At 34.8% G+C, this 27,704-nt stretch overlaps 1 protein-coding gene across 2 annotated transcripts in view; it reads left to right on the forward strand.

The window, feature by feature from the left end:
* Positions 1–27,704, forward strand: part of CDIN1 (CDAN1 interacting nuclease 1) — a 215,767-nt gene that overhangs the window by 34,885 nt on the left and 153,178 nt on the right. For both annotated transcript variants that reach the window (XM_074327928.2, XM_019725527.3), the window contains exons 2-3: positions 22,601–22,646; positions 23,535–23,599. Coding sequence is in view for 1 of the 2 variants with exons in the window: in XM_019725527.3 (XP_019581086.1) it covers positions 22,601–22,646; positions 23,535–23,599 (111 nt within the window). In the remaining variant the exon portion in view is untranslated. The remainder of the gene's footprint in view (positions 1–22,600; positions 22,647–23,534; positions 23,600–27,704) is intronic.

Raw genomic sequence — 27,704 nt, forward strand, 5'->3', positions numbered from 1 at the left:
TTGGGTCTTACATTTAAGTCTTTAATCCATTTTGAGTTTATTCTTGTATATGGAGTAAGAAGGTGGTCTGGTTTCATTTTTTTGTGTATCTGTCCAGTTTTCCCAGCATCATTTCTTGAAGAGACTGCCTTTACCCCAGTGTAAATTCTCGCTTGCAAATCCAGGCTTTAAGATCTAAGACCCCACAGGACGTCTGGCTTCCAAAGTCAATTCTGTAGCCGTCTTGAAGGCATGGCGTTGGGCATGTCACTTACCCTCTTGGAGCTCCAGTTTTTCCGCATGGACAGCAAGAGCTCCTGCTTTTGGCACAGGGATCCTATGAAGGTAAATGAGGGCTGTGTAACAGCTTTAGGAGACATGAAGTGCCAAGGTAATGTCCTGCCAATCTGAGGCTGGTGGTTTTGTAAAGTGGTGAAAGGAAATGCTTGACAGTCTCGGGGAGAGAAATTAAATGAGAACTTCTCCCTTGTACAGCTCTCTATGTGAGTATACACTAGCTCTCTGACTTTTCAGAACAAGGCATGTACCCTAGAGCTTACTCTGGCTGAATGTTATCTCAGGGGTCTTGCAGAGTGATTATATTGCCAAAGTCCTTGACAAGCAACACGTAGGCAACAGTTCACAAACCATAAGGTAGGGAATTTTCAGTCAATAAGCAGGTATTTGCATTAAAAACAAAACAAATGGCAACTGCATCAAAGTAGAGGGATAATTGCATGTTGAAATGATATTTGACTAAAACAAGGGGGCATGTAGAAAGCCACGTGGAAGGGTGGTGGTGTGAAGAAGCAACTAATTGCTTGTTCCTCTTTGTCACTTTGCTTCTTTTAAGAGACTTAGTAGGGTAAACTCTTAAATTGGGCCTTTATAAATCTTTTCATTTGTGTAATGTGAAAATTATAAATGTGTGATGACCCAGTCTCAGCTATTTAATGTATCGTTTCCTTTGGACAGTTAATGAGATGCCAGCTTTTGTGTCATTCATCCTAGGAAATAAATGAATAATGTACTTTCACAACTCCTTTTGCCACACTTTCTTTGCTTTGGATTGGTTCATTTATAACTGTGTGTAGGGGAGTGCGTATGTATTTATTTTTACTTTATGTGTAAGGATGATAAGAACATATGAAGTCTACTTTTTTAGCTGGATTCTATTTTGCATACACTAAGTTACCGGCTCTCTTCAAAAGCTACCCTCTCAAGAAAACTGAATGTCTACAGAATTGGTGACCTGTTTTTAAAAGAACTTATAAAATCTTTCTAAATGAAAAATCATTCCAGCAGTATCTAATATTGGCAATTTTCCTCTGTCACTTTTTAGAACTTATTGGCCAACCAGGTCAGACATTATTAAAGTTCAAGGGATCCGATGGGAAAAGTAATGGTTTTGTGCTACTATGAATGTTAAATGTTGCCATTTTCATGTGTTACAGCATCATCTGTTCTCACATGCCACTAAAAATGTATAGAAGTTTTAGACCAAAATGAGGGTCAAGGTTACAAGAATGATGATGCTTCTGACTCATTCTCATAGAATTATGTTGCCCAAATTATCTGCATACCGTTTCATACCAAGATACTTTTTATGAAGTCATTTGAAAGAACTAACTATAAGAAGACTTTGTTTGTTTGTTTCATCCCTTCTTGGAAATCCATACAGATATGTTTGGAGAATCTGTATTTACTAACTGATAGGCGGTAGTCACTGTACTGAAATAGTAGAGAGGTTTTCATTTCTGAGAGTGTTTTGTGCCTTGCAAAAAAGCCTTTTAAATACAAAACTCTTGAGGAGGCTGAGTCTTACGCAATATACTTTTTGAGAGTGTACTCTCCAGCACATGGAGTGTGTCAACAAACAGGTGCTTAATAAATACTTGCTGAATTACTGAATAAACGAACTGACCACTTCATAGAAGTGACTTCTAAATTTGTAGCTTTTTAATATACAACATTACTAGATTTGATGAAATGACGAGAGACTGAGAAGATGTACACAAAATCATGATGGTTCAGTTGAATGAATCCAGGTATACTTACTTCTCTTTTGAAATAAAGTAAAATGCCCATGTCTCATAAAATCAGTTGCTTTTTTATTTTCTCAGTATTATTATTATCTTAGAAGAGAAGAGGGGGGAAAAAAAGTTTGTGTTTTGAGAATCAACTAGTTAATTCCTAAAGGTAGTAACTATTACACTAAAGGGATTGCATCTCAAACTGAAAACATCAGAGTAACCTTTGATTTTTACCAAATGAGTAGCAAATTGTTTAATTGGTGGTATCTCCAACCCTAAATTTTGTTGCTCACCAATGGTGTTTGGGAAATGAAATTCATTAAAATAATGATTAAAGAACCCTCTCAAAGAAATAGCAAGAGTTTGAAATGGCTTGGATTTATTAAGCAAGAATTAGGGAAACCGAGACAGCTTTTAAGTAGAGTTAACTTTTAGCCATGTTGTAGTTAATTATTGTAGCTGCTTCGTTTTTGACTGTTGAATTCAGTGAGTCCTGAGGATTTCCTGGAGTAGAACTGCTATACTGAAGAGGCAAATTTCTGGTCTGTTTAATCCACATTTTGGATTTTCTCTCCATTGTGGCTAAACCTTACCCCATCTGATATAGATTTAGAGATGCTGGGTTTTATCAACCTGGAATCCTGGCGTATAAGGTCAGAGTGTAAGTGGATCAGACTAAGTTTCTCACCATATTCAGAGGTATTTCAAAGTACGTACCTAGCTTTTCAGGAAGGTTAGCAATTTTGTAACACCCAGCGTCTCTCTTTTCCTGGTTCTAGATTTGTTCTGATTGAGTCAAGGCTCAGACAGGGCTTTCATAGATTTCCTGCAGTGACTTGTTTGCATTATCTACTTGGATATTGTAAAGAAAGAGGGTTGGGTTAGTGTAGGGTCACAGACCATACAAGGAACAAGTCCCGGTGCTTTTTTCAGGCATCCTTATTCATTGTCTATTGTGAACGTCTTTTCCTTGAGGTCATCCATCTCAGTATTTATTGTTGTCTTTAAAAATAATAATTATAATAAAAGTTGGTCGTTATGAACTTTGTGACATTGGAGTTCTTTTCTCCAAGTGACAGCAAAAGCCAAATCATACTGAATGTGTCTGTTGTATTTTGTACGGCCAAAATTTTTAGGCCTTAAAAATTAATTAGTAGCACACACACTCTTATTTTTTTGTAAAGCTTAAAATCACTTATTACGAGTCACCACAGTTTTTGGAAGCTAAAAGTCTTCTTTAGCCATGTCATCCATCTCTGTCATGTGTTCAAATGTTGTCTTAACGACTATTTACTCTGTATGTCTGTCAGTTGCAATGTTTTTGCATTTTCCCTTACCAAGGATGTGTGTGTTGGGTATGGGATGTGTGCATATTAAGGAATGGGGGAGGAAGAGGGTTATTATTCATTTGCGTCATCATTTGAAAGGCTGCTATGTATGTGCAAGTCTCTGTGCTAAATGTTGGTGATGTAAAGTTAAAAAGATGTAAAGGTAAAAGGAACTCCTACCTTAACTCAGAGTCTAATGGAAAAAGCAAATACAGAAAGGAAGAATACTTTAAATTAAAACTCAACATGAGACTTATTTATGGGCTCACTAAATCCAGAAGTCTGAAGGGTTTCATGAATTCTTAGACCAAAGCAATTCTGTTGAGAGCCCTTGAAACAGCAGGGCTAGTTCCTAACAGCCTATGAAAAAATCTTTCTAAGTATGTTTTATAATGCTGAAAATTAAGATTTTGTAAGAACATAGGATTTCTCAGCGGGGTTGTTTGTTGTTTGTTTGTTTGTCTTTGGTTGGAAGCCACATGTTTTTTTCTCTGGTTTTCTTCATGGTGGGATATTGTGTAATTGTCAGTATTCTGGTACAGTTCTGTTTTAATGTAGTTATTTTGGAAATTCCCAGGTATCCTCCCTATTTTTATTCTAAAAGAAATTCGGAAGGAGAACATTTGCCTTTACGGTGTTTAACTGAGTCTAGCACTGGACCAGTGAGAGAACAGAAAGAGAAACCACCAGAAAAGGAAAAGGAACATGTGTATAGGAACATGGGAGCAGCATGATCCAGACTCTGTCTTTATCTCATCGTCTGAAATGCAGAAGCCACTCTCTTAGCCAGAGGGTGACAGCCACATCTTAGTCATGGTGGAAAGGTGACCTGGAGGTAGCTGGCGCTCAAGGACTTGGAGTCACAAAATTGAGTTTTGAGAGGCTCTCTCCTTGGAACTAGATGCTTCTGCATGTGTTTTGGTAATTTTTTCCTAAGCCTACATTTTCTCATCTTCATACAGCAGTCTTCATAGAGTAATATCAGTCTTGTCCAACTGATACCCAGTAGTGTTCTTAACAATATAATGTATATGAAATTATAAAGTATTATATCTATTTCATTGTTTTGATTTCTGAAAATAAAATGTTTAAAAATTAATTTTGTTTTTCTACTTAGAGGTATTATTAGGTTGGTGCAAAAGTAATTGCAGTCTTTGCGGTTATTTTTTAGCTTTTAAACCGCAGTTACTTTTGCACCAAACTAATAGCTTTTCAAAATTGTGGGAAGGATGGTATCAGGTATAATTATAATATTTAGGAAAAGTTTTTGTTGGCTTACTTAAGTTCTTTTTTCTTTTTCTTTCTTTCGGTTCCCCCCCCCCCCCCCCAGGGCTTTTAATAGAATTGCTTTGGCCTAAGAATTCATGATAGAATAAATGAAATCCTTCAGTCTGCTGGATTTAGTGAGACCATAAATTAGTCTCGTGGTGAATGTGTCTTTCTTTTTCCCTTTTCATCTGACACAATTCATTGAAATGATGACTACTCATAAGTGGATAGAATTTTATGTGTGGGAAACTTGAAAAGAAAAACTTTTTAAAGTAGGATGTTTGTGTCTTTCGTTATAGCTCACCTGCATTTGGTATCACCTGCATTTGATCCTTCTCAGTGTGCTTATACTTAGAAATAGATTGCAATATATGTTCCTTAATGTCTGTATCTTAGAACTGAAAGAGTTTATATTCCAAATAGACTTTCCAGCCTGTTTATTGTCACACATAGGGCAAAGCTGGGTGTGATCCAGTTTCCTTCATTGGAAAAGAGTGGGCATGTAGAAGGGGTGGGGATGATTGGACCTACCTGTAGACGTTCCTCTCTCCCCTTAACTGGCATAAAACAGGTTGGGAGGAAGCCGAAGCAGGTGTTTGATGGGGCACTGGTGTGGAGAAGAGGAGGCACCAGTTGGGAGCTCAGTCATGAGAAGCTAGCCCCAGCGTAGCCTTGGGGGACGGGGCTTGAGTTCTTGGCAAGAACTCAAGTATTGAGTATCTGTGATACTAGATAGGTTTGTAAAGATAAGATCCCCATTACACAGAAAAGCTGGGAATCAAATTTTACCTCAGCAGTCTGTGGGCCAAGTCTGAAGAAAGAAGAGGTGCCAGTGTCACAGTTAAATGGGACTTAATCTCAGTTCATTGGCGTATTTGGCTAAAGAGTCTCACATTCTCCCTCCGTGAGATTAGGGTTGGTCTGCAAGTCATGGGCAGACTCCAGGATGAGGCCAAGTCACTCCAGGAGGAATAAGGCAGAGCCTGGGCTTGTAGCAGGTGCTTTCCCAGGGGGGTCCTATCTTGCATTACCTCAGCGTTTATATCAGGGACGGCAGCCTTTCTGGCTTCCTCTGATCTCAGGAGGGAGTGCCAGCCTCTGGAGACCATTTGATGCTGAGAAGAGAATTTAACTTTCTTACATCACAATCAGGCTTTTCTACATATTGAGACACATAGTTTTTTGGAGCTGCTGACCTGGCCTCATTCGAATTTGGAGAGAATCTAATACAATGTAAGTTGCAGAATAAGGGGCATCTGCTATTGTGTTTTTGGTTGGTGTGTTTTTTAGGGATATAATGAGGCATAGCCACATTTTTAGAATATCATATATATGTCAAGCAAAGATATATTTTCCCCTTTGAATTTTTATTTCTGACATAAATAACATTAAAAATAGAAAAAAAGAAAAAAAAAGAATAAAGAAATCACCTGTAAGTCCAAACTCTTACATAGTTTTTATAATGATCTTTTATAGACCTTGAACTCATGCTTACTTAAAATTATAATTATAAGCATAGTGTAAATATAACTATATAAATATATAGTTATGTATATAGCTATATTTCACTTCAAATTACAGCTAAAATGTATTCATTTCCAACCAACAGTTGCACATTTGAATTCAGATCTGTTGAGATGGACTTTCACCGTGAAGAGATAGAAGCCTTCGTGTGCAGGATCCATTCTTTTGTCAAGTGTCACAGTTGGGGTGACCAGTTGCTGGAGGCCCCAGTGGTGGAACTCTGAGCACCCTGGGCAGGGAGGTACTCTTGTCATGGGGTTTGGGCATTGTTCTTGGTTATGAGTGAGGCCTCTGAGCCTGACTTTCTGATCCTGCAAGAGATTCCACGAGCTGTCTAAAAGTCTAGAGTAACTTCCCTTTTGGTTGAAACTAGATTGAGTAGTTTGTTTGCAAGTAAAAATCTTGTGCTATTGGAGTACAGGTTCTTGAAAGTAATTTTTATCATTTGGATGCTATATTAAGAACATAGGGTTGGAGGTCAAACTGCCTGTGTTCACACACCCGCTGTGTTAATTTGGATAAGATACTTCCCCCTTCCCCTCAGTTTCTTAAATACGGCTTTTATTATTATAGTCATAGCATGTAAATAACGCAGTGCCTGGTACCCAAGAAGCTCTCCACCAGTGTTGCTATCGTCGTCATCATCACCTTTATCATCATGACAGTAGGTATTTGTTGAGTACTCCTTATTAGTCTGATAGAGTTGAACAGAAATGGGGAAACATTACAAACAGGATATTCTAGCAAAAGTTAGTGTATAACAAAGCATAATTGTGTTCTGTGTAGACTTAGTGACCAAACTCTATCTCTGCTCATCCTCTGGTTTCTCTTAAGACCCTTTAAGATTGGCTTTATTGAAATGAGTGACATTAAGTGCTGAGATTAACTGCCAGAAGGATTTGATTGTGAATTAAGAGTAAAGGCTTGTGGTAAGCGTTCAAGTTTTGTGTTTAATAAGTGAAGAGCTTAATGCATTGTAAGGCATTCCATTTGTTGTTTTAATATTCTTAACATTTATTATTAAAGTGGAGTGGTTGTAGAATAATTATAGTTCACACGATGATGACGATGATGTTTTTAGAGAAGATTAAAAATCTACAGTTTTTCCAAACTAATGTAGTACGGAAAATATAGTATCTGAAGCTTCAAATAGTTTGACCTCATTAAAACACCACTGAGGCTATGTTAAAGCACGAAGTATTCAGGAAGTTACTTTTATGCCAATTCTTGCATATTCGTGTTAAATTCTCAAACGAAAAGCATAAGTTTGGCAGTTGGGATTTGGAAGTAGGGGATAAAAGACATGAAAAGAGTATGAGATTATTTATATCATTGTGTTAATGTAACTGAAAATTTATTTGGGAAGAAAGCAGTAGAAATGATAGTTTGATTTTTACAAATTATAACAATTATAAAGTAAATCTGGCCAGTCATTTTTACTGCTTTTTTTTTTTAATAAGTTCTCTATGACTTATTAAATTAAGAAAGATTAGGAAGGCAGAACATATTTTTTGTACAGAAAAATAATAAGGAAATGTTTGTGTTTAAAACATTAAGAATATTGTTTAAAACAATATTCTAAACTTTTACTGCGAAAGGTTGAAAAAAATTATTAGCCATAGAGAAGCAGGATTACGGTTGCAGAAATAAATTAACCTCTAACTATTCGGTTATTCATGTATGAAGATGTGGAGTTGGCTGAATGACTTAGTATTCTAGCAGGATTTCATAAACTGAGGAATTCCCTGAGGAAAGAGGTCCATTCTGGACACTTTTTGTATAAACGTAACCAGAAAGTATTTGAAATTCGGAAGACAAAAACAAATGGACACCATAGAGTAAAATCAGAATGCTTCATAAAACTCAGGATATGTAATAGGTAAGCTGATACAGGCACAGATTTGGTTTTCTGTGGAAGTTTTTAGAATCTGTGTCCCAAGAAAGAGACTCAGAAAACACCTCAAGAGAGAGCCTGACCCAGCCCTAAACCTTGGAGAATTATCTATCTAGGTGGGAATATTGGAGGACTGATTAATACTCGCTCTCTAAGTGTGGCCTATTATGAAAGGACTGTCAGTGTCTAATTCATTTTGGGTTGCCATAACAAAATGCCATAGACTGGATGGCTTAAACCAGACATTTATTTTCTCACAGTTCTGGAGAGTGGAAGTTTGAGATCAGGATGCTAGTAGCATGGTCAGGTCCTGGAAAGGACTCTCTTCCTGGCTTGCAGATGGCCACCTTCTCCCCATGTCCTCACTTGGCCTCTCCTTGGTGCATGCACTCAGCATGATCTCCCTTCCTTTTCTCATAAAGCTACAAATCCCATCCTGAGGGCTCTACCTTCATGAACTAATCTAACCCTAATTACCTCTTAAAGGCCCCTTTTTGAAATACATTGTAATTTGTTACAGCATCTTAGAAAACTATAGTGTTTAACTAAGTAGGATGTTTAGTAAATTTTTTATTTTTAAGATAAAGGCTTGAGAAACTAAAATTAACTTATTTGGGTTTGAGAGCTGTTACTTTAAGAAAATTATCTGAGGTGGATCAGAATGGGTAATATTTTTAGCTCTGAATATTACTGAGGAAAAATGAACAGTGTCATTTGGTGCTATTTTAGGTCTAAGGCTTTTGCAGAAGAAAAAGTAAATGACACAATGGAGTAGAAAGATAATGATTATTGACTAGTGGTAAAAAATTATCCCATTAATGGCAATAATATCATAGTTTGCTTACTAACTTATGCTGAACATTGTTTGTTAGAGAAGTAATTTTCTCAATAAAAATTGATAAACATTATTCTCTTATGTCTCATTTTGTATTTTTAACCCTTTTGATAAGTGCCCTTCTAAAATAAAACTCATTTAAGAATAAGGATTACCTCTGTTTTCCTCAGCATTGGCTACTATGCTGAAAATCTGGAGAGCCAAACAAATCATTCCGTTTGAAGTTGCTGCAACGAGGTGAGGGACCTTTATAGGTCCTCACAATCCTCTTGTCTCTCTTCCTAGGATTACCTAGTTCAAGCCAGAGACCTTCTCTTAAAAACTCTTTTGCAATAGTGAAGAATTGTGAGGTTGAATATATATATATATATATATATATATATATATATGTATAGGTATAGGTATAGGTATAGGTATAGGTATAGGTATAGGTATAGGTATAGGTATAGGTATAGGTATAGGTATAGGTATAGGTATAGGTATAGATATAGATATAGATATACACACACAGAGGATGCCTAAACAAATGTATATACATTTTAAGAAAGGAAAAAACTGTATTAAAGTTGTAACAAAAGCTGAATGAATACAAGTCACGTTTGACTGCTGCAGTTACCAGAGATGCACAAAGTGGTTACCTTCAGCGTCCAGACACTTGTAATTACGGCAAAGTACTGCTTGAGCAACATTGACCAGTGTTCACTTGTATACATTTTTTTGGCACCCCCGGTATATGTATGTATGTGTGTATATATATATACACACACATATACATATATATATATATACAACATACATATGTGTATATATATGTGTGTGTGTATTTATATGTGTGTATATTTGTGTGTATGTATGTAGTTTTAAAATCAACTATTTTTAAAATCAACTATTCAGGTAAATATGTGGTGATTCTTTTATTAAATATCTGTGTTCAGCCTTGTATTAAAAAGTAAGGTAATTTGGGGAAGACTAGGATTTCATCATTGAAATAGTTATGGTGTGTCTAATACCAAGAGGTGATTATTTACCTTCTATTGGGGGAAGTGGAATCTTACAATCAATGGTGAATGAAAGGAGTTAATTATTTTCCTCCATGTTCTCACCCTGTGGTCTGATTACTTTAAATATCTAGAAGTCTTAATAAACAATTCAATCCCTTTAGTTATTAACCTAGAATAGACCTCTCTGTAAGGCCCACGCAGAAATGTCCAGTGTCAACAGGATTACAAGTCACTATTATTACGACCATGGCACAGTTTTCTGATAAGCTATACTTAAAAGTTTTAGGGCTCTAAGCAGAGAGAAATTTAATCTAAGCCTTAGAGTTGTGGACCTGATAAAAATCATAGAACTTTTAAGATGAAAATGGATTCTAAAGTCATGAAACTATGTACAGATGGTAAAACTGAGACTTTGAAATATTAAGTGATTTCTCTAATTGGATTTTAAGCACATCAAGAATAAAGATAATAGTTCCTACTGGTGCCCCTTTAACTTTTGATGCTTCCTGTTGTTTAAAAAATAATTGTGGAATACATAAAGATGCCCATTGGAAATTTATAAGAGAAAACTGAAAAATGATTCTAAATCAGGGAAATGACACATTACCTGGAAAAATAATCCCTTTCCATATTGTGACACCATATTTAAAATTTTGCATTTATAATAGAGAAAAAAGAAGTATCATAAAGGGGAAAAAAATCAAAATTTTGATCCCATTCATTGTACCTTTTGGTGGTATGAATTGGGAACTTGTGGAAATGGGGGGGGTCTACTGGTTATATAATTGATGTTCTAGTATACTTTACTTTTTTATTTGTATTTGTGATTTAATTTGTACACATTGGTCATATATACATTACTGCAACAATGAAAGTGCATTGAACTATGCGATATTCCCACCTGTTAAGATGACCTAACAAAGTATTATTCCAGTAAGTCTCACTTGTAACACAACTTATTTTTTACTTGATTTACCTGTACCTGGTATAAAATAATGCTTTGTGAAGCTTGGGCAAATCATTCCACCTCTATGATCTTTACTTTTGTCATTTTTAAAATGAGAAAGTTGGGCTTAGTCTAAAACTCCTATAATATCTCTTCTCTTGAAATATTCCTTTCTAAAATAACTTGATTTAATAGTAATAGCATGTTATAATATCCTGAGTCCAATTATTACTCTAAAAAGTAACAGTTCTCCAAGTAGCATAAGGAGAGTCGAAGAACAGTCTAGACTCCAGAAAGACCACAGTAATTTATAGAGATGTGTAAGATTAAAGTATAAACTGCTTGGGGGATTGAAAGTGGGAAAAGAGTTGTGGGAGGCTAAAAAGAAGGGATCCAAAAGCTAGTTGGAGAAAAGCCCCAAGTGCTTTGCTAATGAGTTTGAACTTTATGGGTAATAGACACCTTCTGGGATTTTCAAACCAAGAGGGTAACATAATCAGATGTGTATTTTAAAAGCTTGTTGGTAAATTGGAGATTGGATTAAAGGGTATAGAGATAGGAAGCAAGGGAACTGAATCAGGAAACTATTTAGTGGTATAGGAGACTAGGGACAAATGTGAAAAAAAACTTTTGATGGTAGAATCAACGAGATTTGGTAACGACTTATTAGATGTTTCAGATGTGAGTGAGAGGGAAGAATCAAGAATGCTCTAGAGATTCCTAGCTCAGGCAGCTATGTTTATGGAAATGATTGATTTAAGGAAGTTTGGATATGAAACATTGGTGGGAAAGGAAGGGGGTGGTAAATTTGATTTTAAAATCCTTGTGGCCAAATAGATGAAATGTCTTATAAGAAGAGGGTAAGGGGGATCAAATATATGGTGATGGAAAGAGAACGGACTCTGGGTGATGAACACACAATGGGATTTATAGATGATGTAATACAGAATTGTACACCTAAAATCTGTGTAATTTTACTAACAATTGTCACCCCAATAAATTTAAAAATTAAAAAAAAAAAGAAGTTATAAAATTAAGACCGATTCTGAGTAGAGTTGGAGGCTGAGAAAAAAAGTGTGTGTGTGTGTGTGTGTGTTTGGGAGTTTTGCAAGTAGTTGTTGGAAGCATAACAGTGTGCTGTCACCCACATGAGCATGTACAGTGAAAAGAGAAGGGGATTGAGGACACCTGCCTGGGAAACCCCAGGAAAGAAGTAAGCAGCCATTGAGAGAGAGAGAAACAAGTGGTTAGCAGAATAGGAGATGAGATTAGAAAATAGTACCCTGGAGTCCATAGGAAGAATGATTTTTAAGTAAAGGAGAGTAGTCAAAGATGCAGAATATTGCAGTGAGTTCAGCTAAGATTAGAAGTCTGTCTTTGGGGTTTGGTAGTGAGGAAGTCTCTGTGACTTTTCTTTCAGTTAAGAAATGTGGGCAGAAGTGAGACTGCAGTGAGGTGGAGGCTGAATAGGATTTATGGAACCAAAGACCTCCTGGACAAAGACATTTGGTAATGAAGAGAAACAGTGATGGACAATAGTTTGAAAGGTAGGCAGGCTTTGGCTTAGGAAGACAGAAGCGTGCTAGGAAATAAATGAGACATAGCCATAGGGAGGAAATGATGGAAGATATACTAGCTACTGGTCTATGCAGAGTTGGAAGAAAGTTGAATTTTAACCAACAAAGGAAAGATTATAAATATCTTCACATACAGGCTATTGTTATCAGGCTATCGATATCTGTTACCTTTTTCTTGCTCTCTCTTTTCGGCAATCATAATAAAATTACTACAAACTTAATTTAAAGATTTCTTACAATGTAGTTAAAACTGACTTATTAAATAAAGGAATAAATCAAAAGAAATTGTATAAAGAAAGAATTGGTGAACATTTCTTACAAATGTGTTTGTTACATATTGTGTTGAAGACATCTGGTCTTGCAAGCAAAATTAAGTGTCTGTCACCCAGGCTTCTTATTCTTTATCTGATTTTCGTACGGCTTGTTCTAAAAAGTTAATACATAAATTTAATAAGAAAGGAAAGAAGTGTAGGTACTTAAGACTCTAGTTAAATGAGAACATTTATAATAGGGCAGGACTTAGAACAGAAAATAATCTTTAAGATAAATTTCACTCCTCTTTGATGTTTTTCTGTCTTCTCCTTACTTAATTTTATTATGAAATATAGCACACACATAGAAAAGAAGAGAGAATACTATAGTGTACTCTTTGAATCCACCTCTGTTAATATTTCCTTCTGATGGTTTTTTTAACTTTTGCAGAAATGAATTATTCTGACACCATTCTACAATACCTTTCCCCTTTCCCCTAAGATTTTTATTTATTTTTATTTGAATGTACTTTTCCCTGATTCCTTTTCTCCTTCACCTGAGGTATCCATGTCTTGAGTGTCTTGAGTCTTGAGTGTAGTGCTTATCAGCCTTGCTTTTTTTTTTTAATATACCCATGTATATTCATGAAAAAAACAGGTAGTTATATTTTGCTGTACTTATGCTTTACATAGTGGTATCAAATGTGGATATAATTCTGTAACATGCTTTTTTTTGGTCAATACTATATTTTTAACATTTATCCATGTTGATACATGGTAGTGTAAGTTCCCTACTTTGTTTCTGCTTTTCAGAATTTATTGACTATCCATGACCATGTATTCTTCTTAATGGATTTTAAGATAAATTTGTCATTTCCTTCCATAGTACTGTGTTGTGAATTTGGTTGGATTTTTGTTATCATTAAAGATTGATGCATAGAGAATTGACAATTTTATCTATACTAAATTTCCAACCATGATAGTTTTTTTGTGTGAAAATGTCTTACCCCTCCATTTAGTCAGGAACTGTTTATGCTCTTCAATAGTGTTTTATAACTTTATTCAAAGGTTTTACATATTTTTGTTAAATATATTTATTTGTAAGTCCTTTATGGTTTTTATTGTGAATGAGATCTATTATTTATATTTCACTTTCTAATTGAATATTACTAACTTATAAGAAGTCTATTTATTTTTATAATACTCTTATGTCCAATTACATTTCTGAGATTTCGTACTAGTTTTTATAGTTTGTAGATTCTCTTGTTTTTCCTATTAGAAAGCCGTCTCATCTACAAATGAGGGTTTTTCTAGTTTGCTAGAACCTTATACAATAAAATTAATTCCTTTCTCTTTTTTCCTAATGTCCATATAATGCAATGTATTTCCCACAGCTGTTTATATGTACCACTGTCATTGTTCAATTTTACGTATTCTTGTTACTTCCATCATGATTTTCTCTTTATGAGTTTGTTAGGAATGCATTTTTTAACTTCTGAAAATGAAGCTTGAGAGACCAACTTTTTAAACATTAAATTCTATCTTTTCATCTGATGTAATCTAGTCAAGCCCTTAGCAGAACATTTGACAGCTTTGTAAGGCCAGAGGACAAGGATTAGAGATCAGGGTCCATCAAAGGGGAGCTCTTGTAAATGTACCAAGCTTTGAATTGAGACCCTAAAGGGTTATACGAGTACCTGAAGAATAAATATGAACTACAAATAAAATGGCTCTACATTACTGTATTTCAGCTTCAAGTTTACCTCATGGGCTGACAAAATTAATGCTTAAATTGGACCGAAGTGATCCTAGATGCCTGGTGCCCCCAGAATAAAATCAGAATCCTCTCTAGAGATGATAATATCATTTTTAGCCTTAGTGTTTGTAAATCAGTTTTTCAAGTAATAGGACACATAGTAAGAGATACCCAGTCACAGAAGGAGACATGAGACCATGAATGAGAGCCAGTAAAACTGTAGAAATAGACTCAAAGGGATTCCAGTTATTGGAAGTGCTAAGAAGAATTTTTGTAATTGTAGTTTATTCAAGATGTTAAAAAAGAAGATTGAAACATTCTGCAGGGAATTTATTTGAAAAAGAATCAAGTAGAAAATCTATAAGTGAAAAATATAGTAACTGAAATTAGATGGATTTAACTTGATGTAATTTACAGCAAATTAGACATTATTGAAGAGATAATTAGTGAATGGGAAGATATATCAGAAAAAAATACCCAGAATAGAACACAGAATAACAAAAAGGTGGAACATATGAAGAAAGTAAAAAAATAAAGGATACAGTAGGGAGGGCTAACATAAGACTTATTTTGAGTCTCAGGAGGAGGACAGAGAGTGCTAAATCAATGTTTGAAGAAATAATGGTTGAAAATATTCCCAAAATGATGAAAAATATCTAGTCACGTATTTAAGAAGTCCAGCAAATTCTAAGGGAAGTTTACTAAATACCACAGAGTTAGAACTCTAAAAACTAAAGATTGAAAAAGAAATCTTAAAACCAGGGAGAGAAATAAGATACATTATCATTGACAAGAACCAACACATGCCATCATCAACACGTTTGCACTGATGGAATTATTAAGAGAGTTATTCCAGATGGAAGAATAGAGAAGGACAGAATGAAAGGCAATGAAATGGTACATATGTGGGTATATCAGAATGAACAGAGACCGTATAAAACAATAGCAATGTCTTGTGAATTTTAAGATATTCACACAATTAAAACAACACCAATAATATCCAAGATGTCAGGGGTGAATACCTGTAGATAGTGTTATAAACTTTTTTTATTTTCTAGACAGAATTTAATCACCAATGAATAATAACTGTTGGTAAATTGAGGAGGCGTGTGGTTATGTAGGATCATCTTTGAAAGAATAGTATAAGAGTGTATAACTTTCAAGTTGCCAGGGGGAAAATAATGAACAATAAGTATTAAATCAATTGAGAAGAAGACAAGAAAGGAGAGAAAAGGAATGTATAATGGGTAAGACAATTAGCATTTAGCAAGATGATAGGTTTAAACCCAACTATATCACTACTTACCGTATTTTGCTGTGCATAATGTGCACTCTTTTGCCCAAATTTGTGAGGAAAAAATAAGAATGTGCATTATCAATGGGTAGTTCTAATTCTGTATCTATATAAATGTTTTTAATCCTTTTATTTATGCTTCTGAGCTAAAAGTGTAACTCCAGAAATCAATAATGATATCCATATGCAGAATAATACCCTGGAATACGATAATTGGTTTTGTTGAATTTACAATGAACTTGCAACAACAGAGAGTTCTTGACCTTCTACGATGTGTAAATATCATAAAATTTGTTACCGGTACATAAAATTTCTTATACCTTGTATCTATTCTTGTGTTTTGCAATTATATGTTACATAAAATTTTTGTACCATAATGTGTGAAAAAATAAATGCTAAAATTCCTTTGTAATACAAAAAACAAGTACCTAATGTAAACAAATAAAAATTTGAATTACATTAAAATGAAATATTTTCCCCTGAACGTTTGGGCCAAAAACATGGGGGCATATTATGCACAGGAGCACATTATACACGGCAAAATACAGTACATTAAGTGTACAGTGTTTAGCTATAGTAATCAAAACATTGTGGTATATGTGCAAAGACAAAACATGTAAATCAGTGGAACAGATTAGAAAGTCCCAAAATAGACCCTCAAATATTTGGTTTCCTCCAAGGCACCAACATAATTCAATGGGAAAATGATGTGTGGTGAATTGGATATCTGTATGAAAATAACAAAAACAAACTGTGACAAAGTATACAAAATTAATTCACCATAGATCATAACTCTCAATGTTAAAGCTAACACTCTTAAGCTTCTAAAAGAAAACATGAAAATATCTTTATGATGGTAAGCAAAGATTTCTTAGAAAAGACACACAAAAAGTATCAATAATACAATTAATTAATACATTGCATTTCATCAAAATTAAAACTTCTGCAATGTGATGAAGATGTACAGCAATGAGAACTCTCCTTTAGTGTTGGCAGGAGTTTAAAATTGTTATGAACACTTGAAAAATTGTTTGACAGTGTTTACTGAAGCTAGATTTGCATGTCAGATAACCCAGAATTCCACTTCTACATTTATACCTATCAGAAATGTGTCCACATGTACACCAAGAGACACATACAGGAATGTTCACAGCAACATTGTGCTCAGTAACAAAAGACTGGAAACAGTTTAAATTCATCAATGATGGGATACATAAATGTGTCATATACTTATACAATAGAATATACTACATAGCAATTCAATGAAATAAATTAACTGCACTTAAATTAACATGGGTAACTCTCATACACCTATTGTTGAGTAAAAGAAGCCAGATACAAATGAGTACAGGCTTTGTGGTTCCATTAATTTAAAGTTTACAAAGAGGCAAAGCTAAATATAGAATTTAGGGGTACATATTTGGGTTGGTAAAACTGTAAAGAAAAGCAAGAAAGCAATTAACACAAAGATCAGATTTATTTTTCAGAGGGCAGGGATGGTGATCAGCGAGAGTGTCTTGGGGTACCAGCAGTGTTCTATTTGTTGACCTAACTGGGTACATTGTGTTGTTTTTTAATATATTAATTCATAGCACTATACATTTTATCCGTATTTTAAAAATGTGTCTTATTCACCATAAAAATCATTTTAAAGAGTACTCTGTAATGACACAGATACATGTCAGTATTTCATGTACTGAAAACATGTTACAAAAAAATATGTGTAACATACTTGCAGTTTAAAAATTTTTGTTTGTGTATAGACATACATACACAACACACATGCACCCGACACAGAATAAAAGCACAGGAAGGATATACACCAGAATGCTAACAGTGGACACCTCTGAATTGCACACCTAATATATACTATTTTTATAACAGGAAACTCTTCATTGAATATTATATAATGAAATTAACACCTATAGAGGATGTTGTCCTCTACAGCAAAGATTGATTGAGTTTATACGTGTGTTCTTCAGAGGATTTAAAGCTGCTTATATGCAGTAGGTAGCATTTGAGCAAAAGACACTTGCAATCACATAGAGACACTTCAGGCAGTGGTATGGTTGCTAACAAAAATGCCGTAGCTGCAGGGAGAATAATGAAAATTACCCAACAAATTTTTTAATCCTTGACTATTCCCTGTAGTCAATAGTTCCTTTATCTTCCAACACACACAACAGCATTTTTATGTAGTTAAGTAAAGGAAAACTGTAATTTTTTTAAAGGAGAAATATTGTTTAAGACCATGGAATTTGAGCAAAATGCTTGACTTCCTGTGGCTTCAATTTTCTAGGAAAAACTAACCAATATTCACCTTTCACAGTTGTTTGGAGCGAAATGTAACATCATATAAATGCTTAAGCAGGGGTATTAGCACACATGACGTGCAATACTGATTTCTGGGACCTGGAAGAAAAGCAAATTAGCACTGGGGTGAAGACTTTGGGTTTTGGAATTGAATATGGATTTTGATTTCCAGCTCTATTGCTTTCCCAGTTCTTTAATTGTGGATATTACTTAACTTTTCTTCCTTCGTTTCTCCACCTTTAACATAAGGACAATAATAGTCCCTACTTCAGAGGGTGGTTGAGGGTAAAATAAAGTGCTCTGTATAGTGTCTAGCACAAAGCAGGTGTTCATATACATTTTGGCTCTTGTCATAGAGCTGTTTTGGGTGTGACTTATGTTTATCAGCAAAATTAATTAAGTGCCTGGGACATAACCACTTTTTTCCTATATATAAATATAGCTTTTAAGATTGTTTTTTGACCCTGTGTATCCTCATCTACCACCCCCTGTCCCCCCAAATATATGATGATGGCAGGAGAACTGACTCTGTGTGGTGAACACACAATGTGATATATAGATGATGTAATACAGAATTGCACACTTGAAACCTATGTAATTTTACTCACCATTGTCACCCCAATAAATTTTAATTAAAAAAAGACTTTTTTTTGATAGTTGGTTACTATTAAGCTGTCATTTGTGGGATATTTGCTATGATTAGGCATAAAATGTAGTCTGCATTCTTGATATGAAGTTGGGAATTAGAAGAAATAGGGAGGAGGTGTGATGGATAAATTTTTCTTGAATTTAGTTTAAAATTTTTTTCCTTTCTTTTCTCCACAGTAATTTTACAGAGTATCAGTAATTTCTCTCCAGATTCTTTCCATTTTGCATTGTCTGTTCTTGAAAAAAAATGTAAAGTTAGTGGTTTTGTTGTACCAAGTCTTGCTCTTTCATTGAATTCCATTTTGATTTTGAGGAGGAGGAAAAGGCTTTACGTTTCAAATTTGCATTTAGGTGTGTGTGAGAGGAGGATGGGGGAGGAGGATGAGGAAAGGTAAGCTTTCACAGGAAACCTTCCTTTGACCAGTACTCTGAATCATTAACCACATAGAGCCAGCATTCCATTGTATTCTTTCACAGATTTAAAGAGGATGTTTGTCCCTTGTAATTGTGAGGTCTCCAAGCCTACTTGTTTTCAGTCTCCACCTGGAAACAGGAGGCCTTCTCCCTCATATGAATGTTGCAACTAAGTCTGTGCTGAGCTTGGCCTTGAGAGTGTGTTGCACCCATCTAACCCTCTGATGTTCATTTTCTCTAATATCCTCCAGGTTACTAAGTATCTTAACTGGATGGGTCTGGGACATGTTGAATTAAACATTGTGTGGAAAACTGGTTTGTTGCCTGTGTACTTTGGCATTTGAAGAGTCTTGAATGCAATATAAAATGAAGGTACAGAGTACCTCATCAATGTTTAAAACTGTGTGGAACAATCATACACACAGACCAATTTATGATCTCTAGGAACACCCATTTATTGACACAGTGACATGCAGAGGAACCATTTTAAGGAAGCCAAATAGAGTATGTAGCTGCCAACTAAGAAGAGAATTCGAAAGTCTAAAAATAAAAATGAACAACCCCTTTCATGTATTACATCCCATACACGCACCATCGTGATGGAGCACCCTGTCTCTGAGCTCTCCCTCCATCGTGTCTCCTTGTTACCAGGGCACATGGGAACCTGGACAGTTTTTTGTTTTTTGTTTGTTTTTGAGGGTTAAAAGAAAAATCATGTGTTCAATTCATGATCTCTTGAGCAGTTCAGCAGTGTCCTCCAGGACCTGCGCTCTTTCCTGTCCCGCTGTCCTCAGTGTGTAGGCAGGCTTTGCCCTCGTGCTCCTGTCCCAGTTTGCTGCAACATGACTGCTACTGCTGCTCCACGTAGCCATTTGTCACACGACTCGGGCAAGGTTTTACATGGCCATTGTAGGGATGCACCCACATGCTCTTCTTTTCTCAGGTGGCAGATGAACTTAATTTAGGAGGGTAGCATGGGAAAAAAAATATGAAACTGATTTTTAAAGAGGTTTGAATAATAAACCTTGGGCATTTGTGCAAATTATGGGACTATTTTTGAATATGTAAATTTATATGCTGACTGACACATGTATGTTCCAAAGCCAATGCAGTCCTACCTGAAATATGGGAGGATTCAGGGTATGATCTACTTCACCAAATCCCTAAAAAAATATATCTAAATGTGAATACTTGACACTGTTCCAATTTTTGTTTTTTTGTGGGTACGTATATGTTGCCAGTTTCCTTTAAGTAAATTCATGTTCACCTCATTTAAATTTTTATTTTGGTGGTACAGTTGTCCCTACCCATGACCTTCAGACTTGTAGATGTTTAGTGAATACTGCTTGACTGTGGTATTCAAAAGAGACCTTCTCAGAGTTAACACGCTGGGAAAAAGTAACAAATGATATACACTGGAGTCAATGTTTTTTGGTTGCACTGAAATTACCTTCCTGCTCTTTATGGTGTGAGACTTAGAGTTTTCTTTCATAAGCTTAGCTTATACAGGACCAGAGTATAGGCTGGCAAACTACCCAGAAGGGGTCATTTAGTTCTCTACAGCTTTGTCTAGTCATCCAAGCACAAAGCATTTTGCTCCAAGGTCTGTCTTTCCGTTGTTACCATGTTAAGTAAGTCATTTTCTCTTTTTAGGTCAAGCCAATGTAAGCTGGAATCTTCTTCTTTCTAATCCTCTAGGCCACTGAGAAAATGAGTTGCTCCATAGGCTGTGTCCACGGTTTTAGCTGAATTGAATTCTAAGCAGTTTAAAGACATTTCCCTGGATGAAGACATTATTTCATCTTTAGTTTATTCAGTACTCTCAACTCCTGACCAGCTTCTCACTTTGAACTGTTTATTCCAGGACTCACTTCTCCAACTGTTCTTTAGTCTTAACCATTCTGGGTATCTACAATTACACGTTTCTTTCACTCAGTATAGTTTCCTCATCATTAGTCATTGGTCCCCAACTTGTGCATTGTAAGCACATTCATTGTAAGCACATTTATTTCCATCATATTTTTTGACACACTGAGACTGACATTTTGTGTACCATGACATATTTTGTTGACATATTTTGCTGTACAATGAAGAGGGCTCCATTTTTTGCACAAAAATATCTAACGTAATGATTTTTTCAGTGGTTTATAAAGATTAAGGCTTAATTTTGTAATTTCTTTTTTGAAGATTCTTGTCAGCAGCCCTACTAGTGTATGTGATTTGCATGTGAAACTCAGGCAAGCCCAGCATAATGGGAAGATTTTATATATATGAAATTAGCTCCTTCAAAGGTGGTTTCCATTTTTAAAGGATAATTTTTTAAAAAATAAGGACTATAATGAGTTTGTAATTGTATTCAATAATGTCTCAGTACCTTTGAGTGATTGAAACCATCCTTTGGTAATTACGTTTTCCTTAATAAACATTTATGGTATTTTTTAAATCTACTCTTGTAATCTGGTAAGAGTAGAAAGGGTTTAGAAGCTAGATCTGTGATGGAAGGCAGAAAATCACAACACTGAGACAGTAAATAAAGAAATATGGTGTCATTGTTTTCATTTCACATTCCCCATGTTACCTGTGAACTTGAGATGTCATTCTTGAATAGAAAAAATAATAATTATTCACAGTGCTTTGGTGTACTATAAAAGTTGAAGTATTAACACTTATAATTTGTTCAGATAGAATTCAGTGGGAAAATATATCAGAGATAATTGTTTTCAAGAATGATAAGTTCTAGATATATCTGCAGAGAGCAATCAGAAAGAGTAGCAGTAAGGTATTGATTGCTTTTTTTGAGAAAAACAAAATTCTGTTCCATTTTTCAATGTTAACAATTGTGAGAGGAAAATTCGCACTTGGGAAGAATGTTTTCCAGGTTGCTTCATTGCCAGGTGTTTGACGTTGCGTGGTGTCTTAGATGAAGAAGGCTTATGGCAGTCTTCGGGAATGACGTCCTCCAAGGACCGCAGCGTCCTGCTGTCAAAGCTTCTATTCTCCAAGCACACTAGTTTCAGTGGGAATGTTCCAGTGCTCTCTATGCTGCTTTTAGTGAAGGCCAAAGTTTTTTCCCCTGAATCTGAAATAGCTACAGAAGAAAATACCTGTCTGCTAACAAAATAAATTTCAGAATGTTTGCAATGAATGAACTGCATGTTTCCTACTGTTTATGGGATTTAGCTCTCTCATTTATTAATGGAAATAAACCTTGCCTTCTTTTGGTCCCTTTTAACACATGGTCCCATTTGCATGCTACCGATACAATTAACAATCATTCTAAAGTTAAAAAAAAAAAATCCAAAAGATAGGATAGTTGGCTTTGCGACCATCCACATTTTTCCCTTTCCCTTTTTCTCTCTCCTTGACCTAGCAGCAGGAAGCCTTTGTTTGAGGTGTTCATCTGGAACAACTTTTCCACACTTGTTTTCATGTTCTGTTAGATTACAGGGCAGCAGGCCTACCTTTGAAGCTCCTTTCTCTTTTGTTTCTTTGCCGTGCACTCCAGTAATTAACTTTGTCCTTCTTTTATTTGTTCCAGTCAATCGCAGGCCACTCTGCTGAGCATCTTCTCCCAGGAGTACCAGGTTAGAAGTTTTCTCCTTTGTGAGGGTTGACAGGTGCCTAATTGAATGATGAATGTCCCTTTATTTCTTTGTAATTGAACTGCCAGCTCTCTGATTGGGTTGGAGGATGTTCTCCTTTCCACATCAAGCACCGCCTGCGTCTCAGTGGAGGCCTGCCAAGCCTACCCATCCATCTGTCTAATAACATCTAGCCTTTGCTTATTTGGTGGACCTGTAATAAATTATGCTAAACCATTATTATTCTGACAATAATAATTTCCCTGTGTTGCGTGGTTCCATGTGCTAAATGTTTGCTGACTTGCACTGTCAGTGCCGCTTTCCATTGCTGACAGAGATGATGATAAATGACCATTGCTGGAGTGGCAGAAGGCAAGAGAGGCAGAAAATGGAGTCATTTATCATGAGATGACAGGTGTCAGTCAAGTGGCAAGTCTCTATGGAATTACTTTTTGTAGTTTTCAAATAAGTTGTTTTTAAGCAATGTTCGTCCTGGTTAAAAATGGCAATTGGATTGTAAAACTAGAGTACACAGGACTTATATGGAATTGAATTGAGGGAAAATTAATATAAAGGTTGAAAGAGGGAACAAGGTTTTTTTTTGCCCTCTGCAACCCCAAGCAAACTTATTTAGATTCAATTACTATGACCCTCTTGGCTTTTACATACATACTGTACCTTGTGGTACAGTCTAAAGTCATCCCAGCCAAGCAATGAAGATTAAAATGCATAGATTCATAGAATAGAAGGAAAAAAGACCTACTGCCACCAAAATTCCCAATGTGTTATTTAGTTTGACCTATATGCTAGATGTTGGGATGGAGAAATTTGATTTTTGTTCGTGAACCTCATCTGTGACACAACATAAAGATCTTTTTTGTTTTGTTTCAGAAACATATTAAAAGAACACATGCCAAACATCATACGTCAGAAGCGATTGAAAGTTATTACCAGAGGTATGACTTGCCTGCCCCACTAGAGGGTATCATAGTACCTATTAATTGTAATAATAATTATGAATAAATTAGATTACTAAATTAATTTTCTATATAACATTCCAAAGGATTCTGTTTTAAGTCTGTTATTTAAGACTTCAAATATATTTTTGAATGATTTCTCAAATGCTTTGTTTTGCGGATCTAAAGAATATGATGAGGCTGTCTTGATTAAGTGTATATATACATACTATACAGAAAATCGTTAAAATATTATGCAATCTCAACTGGGAGCTTATTGTGTGTGATTTGTATAGGTATATGTGTTCATACATACATATATCCACATGTATGTGTGAAGTTTTCAAACTAATTTTCATGTATTTCTTATTTAGATCCTCAAGTTCAAAAATATATTGAAAATATAATTGAATTTTGGTGCAGTTGTTATTTTACATCATAGATACTGGGTTCACCATTTTAGGAAAAATAAGACATATATCAAGTAAGGACATATGGAGATACATCAAAATGCACATCTGTCATATTTTAAAAGAGGTCTTGTATTTTAAAAAAGAAAATTGGGGGCATTAAATCAACACTATAGTGTCCACGGGATATTTTAATTTTAGCCTAATTTATTATAAATAGTTTTTCAAACTCTGTTCTGGAACAAACTGAATATTTTAAATAGTTCTTTTATAAAAACTCTGGAAATCTTACTGGCTTTATCATATGACTGAATAATTTATAATGGTAAATGGTAATGGTTTGTTTCAGAAATTATTGGTTGGTTTCTTAAATATTTCAAGGACATATTGGTAAGGAAAACTGTTTGAAATATGCTCTTAAATTATTACACTTAAGATTGACACATCAACCTTTCTGTGGTGAGAGTGACACCACTAATTTTAGATGAATGATTTTTGTGCATGAAAATTTTATGAATGAAATTACTATATAGATGAGGGTAAAGGGGATCAAATATATGGTGATGGAAAGAGAACTAACTCTGGGTGGTGAACACACAATGTGACATATAGATGATGTAATACAGAATTGTACACCTGAAATCTATGTAACTTTACTAACAATTGTCACCCCAATAAACTTTAATTAAAAAGAAAAAAAATTACAGATAAAATATTGGTGTCATGCTTCTGTAAAGTCATTTTTTTAAGAATTGAGAAGTGTTTATTGAAAAGAGAAATTATTGAAGTTAGATTTTTAAAAAAATTATGCAGTGTGCTGTGCATGATAGTAGATATATGTGCAGTTTTTAGTAGTACTAGCTGTTAAAGGTAAGTGCGCACACCTATACATATTCGTATACACACAGACACACACACACACACTTTTGTGTCTTAGAGAATTTCTTTCTAAACAAATCTTTGTAAAGTTTGAATTGATTTATTCAAAAGTCATAATCTCCATAGTGAAATCATCATTTAAGTTAAAGTAATAACCTAAACCTTACGTACAAAATAATAATGGCCCATGGAGTGCTGTGAAACCAACAACTGCTTTGGCTTTCAGACCCTCCAGAAAAAGACTGAAAAGTTGTTTACATGTCAAAAAATACATTCTTGTTTGTAAAAATTAGAGTCTTAGGCCATCATGTAAAAGTGTGGTTCTATGTCCAGATTTTCAAGCCTTGTTAACCTAAGGAAAATAGAGCATTTCTTAGAAATTTCTAGATCCACTATCAGGCCATGGTGCTGCCCTCTGATAATCATTTTTCTCATTGTAAAAAAGCCGTTTCAATAGATTATTTCCAAGATCTCTACGTGATGCTTTTTAAAACCTTAGTTGCATTAAGAAGTATATCTAATTACGAGCATACTTTGTTTAGGCCAGAAATAAAAATCTTTTCTTTTTTATTTATTTATTTATTTATTTATTTATTTATTTATTTATTTATTTATTTTTTTATTTTTTTTATTAAATTTATTGAGGTTACAATTGTTAGTAAAATTACATAGATTTCAGGTGTACAATTCTGTATTACATCATCTATAAATCCCATTGTGTGTTCATCACCCAGAGTCAGTTCTCCTTCCATCAACCATATATTCGATCCCCCTTACCCTCATCTCCCACCCCCCACCCCCCACCCCCCTTACCCTCTGGCAACCACCAAACCATTGTCTGTGTTTTCTTTTTGTATGGTTACTCAGTGATTAAGAGTTTAGTGGGTAATAATGAGAATACAGAAATATATTTGTATCTCTTTACATTTACTTAGATGTGAGTTATTTCAAGGAGTCACGACACCTAGAACAAAAACGTGAAGTTTGGTTGTAATGGACAGACTAGTAGGAGAGCAGTCTGACTAGTTTCTTACTTTACCATGCCGCTGGCTGACTTTCCGTCCTGCACTTTGTGCTTGGAGCCCAGCTGTGTTGTAACATTTCAGATGGATTGACCTCACGGGCATCTTGCTCTAAACATGCAGTTGAATGTCCCTGTATTCTCTAAGGTGAATTGGCCTTAAAAGATTTTTGTTTTCCACCTAATTAGAATAAAGGCAAATTGTATTATATCAGAACATATTTTACCAGTTGGAAATTTCTTTATTTTTCCCTTTCATAAAATGAATACTCACCTATTGTAAAAATTAAGCACATTTGTGATGGTGTATGTACCGGGGGTGCCAAAAAAAATGTATACACATGACTTGTATTCATCATTTGTTATCAGTATATATTGAGTATTATGATTTTAATACAGTTTTTTCTTTTCTTAAAATGTGTATACATTTTTTGGCATCCTCTGTATATAAAAAAAGGAATAAATGATTGCCTGTTACTGTGGTACCCAGAGATAACTGTGGAATATTTTTCATTGTAGTCTTTTGTCAATCCATTTGTATAATATATAGATGAGGCTATACTATTATATATATGCAGTTACAAATCCCGCACTTTATACTTGGAAAAATGTATATGACATAATATTTTGTAAAAGCTTTTTTGTAAACATTGATTGCATTGCTATCATCATATGAAAGTACAATTTACTGAATTATTCATCTGTTGAACATATGTGTTTCCAGTGTTCTGATATTATAAATAATACTATGATAAACATTTTGATGCATGTCTTTGCATTTTGGATTAGTTCCTTAATATTTCTATATCTATAATTACTGGTATAAACAATAAGCATTTAAAGATTTTAGTATATGTTGCCAATTACTGCCTAGAAAGGTTGTAATGGTTTCCTACTAGCAATACCAGAGAATTCCTGAGTCTCTGCCTTGTTAATAGCATTGAGATGATCTCAATTCAGAATTTGAAGTCTGTATTTAAAATCATATAATCCAGAATGCAATTCTGTCATGGTTAACTGAAACTTCACAGTATCCAAATATCAGTAGAAAAATGTTTTCTCAAGCTTTTGAACCAGAGGAAATTTCTTTCATTCTTAATGTTTTGCATGTATAGATACAGCCTAAGTGTTCATTTTGAAAATATCTTTCTGGTCTTTTCCCTGTACTAATGGCATTTTTATTACCAGATAGGAACCATACATGGTAAAATTTATTTAAGTCCATCTAAATGGGTGCACATGGGCATGTGTGCACACACATAAGCACACTCACAAATGGGTCAGATTTGCACATCTCCATCAATGTTTAGAAATATTGTCTCCCATCTCCTCCCTTCTCCCAACACACACTGTCTGTGGGCCAGCTTTATTAGCTTTAGCGATTCAGATTAAATTTCATTCAATTGGCAGGTTTTTGAAATTTCATCACTATAATTATTAGGGAAATTTTAAAGATCTAATAGCTTTGCCTTATATTTAAAATCGCTACTTATTATTTTAATTTTAGATGCTAATGTTATCTTTCACACTGAAATGGACTTTCTATAAATATCTTTTAAGGATGGTTTCACCCACAAGATACACATTTATTCGTCTTCCTGTGGCAAAGTTAGAGGGTGACATGTATCTTCTGTGCAAAGTAGTTTTTATTTGCAAATAGGCATTAGGAAGATATCCCAGGACACCCTAACGTAGTGTGCAGGACCACATCCTTGTATCCCATTTGTAATTCAGAACTTTGCTAAGGATCTGGTGGATGAAGGCTCAACATTCATTTGTGTAGCCCTACCCCAAG

Source organism: Rhinolophus sinicus, chromosome 3 (genome assembly GCF_057876585.1).
Source record: "Rhinolophus sinicus isolate RSI-liver-muscle chromosome 3, RSI-T2T, whole genome shotgun sequence".
In the NCBI taxonomy this organism is placed as follows: Eukaryota; Metazoa; Chordata; class Mammalia; order Chiroptera; family Rhinolophidae; genus Rhinolophus; species Rhinolophus sinicus.